Source organism: Neoarius graeffei, chromosome 1 (genome assembly GCF_027579695.1).
Source record: "Neoarius graeffei isolate fNeoGra1 chromosome 1, fNeoGra1.pri, whole genome shotgun sequence".
Lineage (NCBI taxonomy): Eukaryota > Metazoa > Chordata > Actinopteri > Siluriformes > Ariidae > Neoarius > Neoarius graeffei.
Window position 1 is genome coordinate 59,975,440 of NC_083569.1, and position 3,655 is coordinate 59,979,094.

General features: G+C 37.0%; 1 protein-coding gene across 1 annotated transcript; it reads right to left on the reverse strand.

Moving 5' to 3' along the window:
- Positions 1–1,016: 1,016 nt before the first annotated feature.
- On the reverse strand, positions 1,017–3,256 carry nat16 (N-acetyltransferase 16). The gene is made up of 3 exons (XM_060924087.1): positions 3,047–3,256; positions 2,545–2,769; positions 1,017–1,583 (listed from the first exon to the last, which is right to left on the reverse strand). Exons 1-3 carry the CDS (start codon positions 3,254–3,256, stop codon positions 1,017–1,019), a joined length of 1,002 nt encoding a protein of 333 aa, XP_060780070.1.
- Between the last annotated feature and the right edge of the window lie 399 nt (positions 3,257–3,655).

Sequence of the window (3,655 nt, forward strand, 5' to 3'; positions counted from 1 at the left end):
AACATTTGTGTCCATATATTTTATATATATATATATATATATATATATATATATATATATATATATATATATATATATATATATATATATAATTTTAAATCATATAAGCTAACCAACACATATGAACAAAAAAGTATACTTGCATAACATTAGGGAATACACTACATCTGCATTACGTCTAGTTTTATAACTTATAAACTTCTTCATATTCCAGCTGTCAACTGTAGAGTGGGAGATGACATTAATGCTAGTAAACAAGGTTCAGCACATAAAATAAGGACTTATCGAAAATTATGACCAGTCTTCTCTGTCTGAAATATATTGTATGTCATTACAGTAAATGCCAATCACCCAGTAGAATATATATATATATATATATATATTTTTTTTTATGTTAAATGTTAGATAAGCTTGGTTTTCCCAGTGTAAATGCCACTTCAAAAATATGAGTAAGTAGAAGAGAAAGAGTTCTACATTTCTTCATTATGGGTATTATATGAGTAAGAGTAATAAAAATTTACCATTAACACCTGCTGTACAACATTCAGACAAAATAGTCTCTAGAGCAAACATCTCACTATATATAGTGAGCTATTACATTTAGATTATCATAAAGTGCCTAAAGATTGTGCAGTCTTATTTGCAATTCAGCATGTGGTATAATTCACACACACATGTACACACACCGTACCACATTCTAGAATATGGTCAGTATCCGAACAAATTTTCTTGTTGCATATTTATTCTATTTTAACAAATTTTGATTTCATTTTTGCAGTGATGAGGCATTATTAAACTAACTCTAACTTAAACTAACTTAATTTCTAGAAAGACATTTTAATTTTTATTTTGTTGATATATGTAGGATAAAGGGGTTTTTTTTGGGGGGGGGGCAAGATATGAAAGGAAACCATTTGAGTGATGTCAAAGCTCTTAGAGTTTCTAATGTTTGGCCTCCAGGTGTGTGGTGAAGGGTGTCTTAAGCTCCTAACTTTTAGATGACAGCCCTCCTCTTGCTACACCAAGTCGGATTCCACTACACATTGCTCTGTGTATTCTTTCACCAGTTCCACTTTCAAGGTCTCTCTGAAGAAATCAGCCATGGGCATCCACAGTGGTGGATCCAGGAAAACCTGGCACATCACATGGCCCTTCAGTGTGTTGGTATGGCGCCGCAGGTGACATAAGAGCTGCTGCACAGCCAGAGCCAGATCTTTGCCAAACATGTCAATGTTGAGGTAGTACCAGTCATCGCCAATAGGTACACGAAAGGGGAAAGTGCACAGGCTGACCATAGATGGGAAACAGGTGTCATCCACCATCCAATCTATGTCTTTCTTCAACAGGATCTCCATGTTGCTAGGCATGGGCTTGAAGGGCTGCCAGTCTTGCACAATGGTTCCATTGGGTAGAACATCCTGCATTACATCACTGCTTAAAAAAAGCTGGTGGACATCTGAGGCCTCTAACCTCACTGGGGAGTTGGAAGGAGCCAGGCCATCTCCTTCAATACCCGCATTAAGCCCAAGATCAGTGAGGCGTAACTTTAGGTCTTCAGCACAGAAGCGCACCAGCAGGATTCCCTTTAAACAGGAGTTTCATGATGGTGTGAGAGAATGTACAGTATGACTGGATCAGCACTGTCTACTACCCATCACCCTGTACCACCAACTTTCTGAAGAATTAAATAATTTACATAATGAAAATTAAATATTTGAGACTACAGTATATACAAATACAAAATTTTTCTATTAAAAAAGTCTATGCTACAATGTATTGTGAGATTATAGAGGTGCCTTTTAGTCATTACTGCAGAAAAAATTGTGCAAACATTCTCTGTAACTTATCATGCTTGCATGCTCAAAAACTGCTTTGCAGCAACCACTCTTTGATTGGCTATCTGTATTATTCTATCAACGTTGCACCACATCACATACCACACTTTGTCAGTTTTCCTACAGTATTTGTTTAAATATGAGATGACCATGCATACTCATAGTAGAATTAACTATACATCAGACTCCGTAACCATACTGTTTTAGTGCTACTTGCAAGACACTCCAGTGTTAAGCAATGACTTCTGTGCCTTTTACACCACGTGTGCACAGCAGGCAGAGGCACTGTGCACTAAGCATTTTTTTTTTACACTTTGTGTCTGTTTTTTTTGCTTGCCCTGAGTGGTACATTAGTGTTTTTTTTACTGTTATAAGCAAAACAGTCTAAGGGTGACATTATGCAGCAGCAGTACCCCAAGCAGTTGGTCATAATTTCCAGCTTTGTTAAAGTTCAGCTTGATTAGGTAAGTTTGAACAATGTGACAGTCAATATATTATGTTTACTGCACACTATGTTTATTACTCATTGCATATGCACATAAAGGAATTTTTGATAATAGGCTTCTGTTAATATAAAATGTACTTGATAAAGTTGCAAAACTTACAAAATAAACTAGTTAAATATATATATATATATTAAATCACTTATTGTGTTATCATGATCTATCACTGCTGTCACTTACTTGAGTGCTTCATGCCCCCCCCCTACCTGTTTAGTGATGAGCCTGTACTTCTGGAAGTCCTTGGGCCCCAGCTTGTCATCTCTGGTCAGTCTGCTCACTTTAACTTCAGGATACTTGGTCTTAACAAGCTGGGAGCAGAAACGGAGCAGCACCCGTGCAACTCCTTTGCCCCTCTCCTGAGGGGCCACACGGAGCCCTTCCACCAGCATAGTTTCTCCATCATCAATAACACATACTGACTCAAGTGCAATCTGGAAAATGCAAGACAAAACATGGCTGTTTATATATGTACTAAAAGTCTGTGTATCCTGTTCTGGTATGCATTTATAGCAGCAAAAACAATGTGTTTTTGAAAGCCTTGAATATCACAAAAAATACAAATTAAAGATAGTTAGCTACCAACTGTATTCTTCAATACTGTTCATTTTATCTGCTTACTTTCTAGTGAAAGTATACAAATAAGAATTATCAAGCAATGCCTTATAATACTTGTAGTAATTATGTATAAATAATTGTAGATTTTCTTACCACTTTGCCTTGCTTGCGAGCAAGGATGACAGTACGGTTTGTCTCCTGCAACCAGGTCTGATAGCGGCTGGGAAGGTAGTCTAGACCACCATAGATATCCTGGCTTATGGCCATGATGTCATCAAAGTCTTCCTCAGTAGCCACAGTGAACTGTAGTCCTGTGTGAGGAGGCACCTCAGGGAGGCAAGTTAGGCTGTTCTCAATCTTCATTGTTTATTGCTGGCAGTGGAGCAGGAGATGAATAATGTTCATTTGTTTTCTATTCCATGTTCCTAGTCATAACTTTCAAATTGTGTCTTTTGCATGATTTAATTAATCTATTTAACATATAACTATTATATATTAAGTGTACGTACTTAACATTAAGCCAAATTCATGACACCTAGGTTTTTGAGAAGATTCCTGAGAACAGCTTAACCACAAGAAAAGTTTCACATACAAGTGATCAGCACTATAGTGACCAGCCCAGATATGATTACTGCTTCATGTGAAGTCTGCCTACTGCTAAATGACATGGTAATAAATTATAAGTTGGCATAATTAGTGGCAACTCTGAACCAACTTCATCCTTCCCTACTTCTATCCAGTGTCTATCCCCCTGGAGTTTTC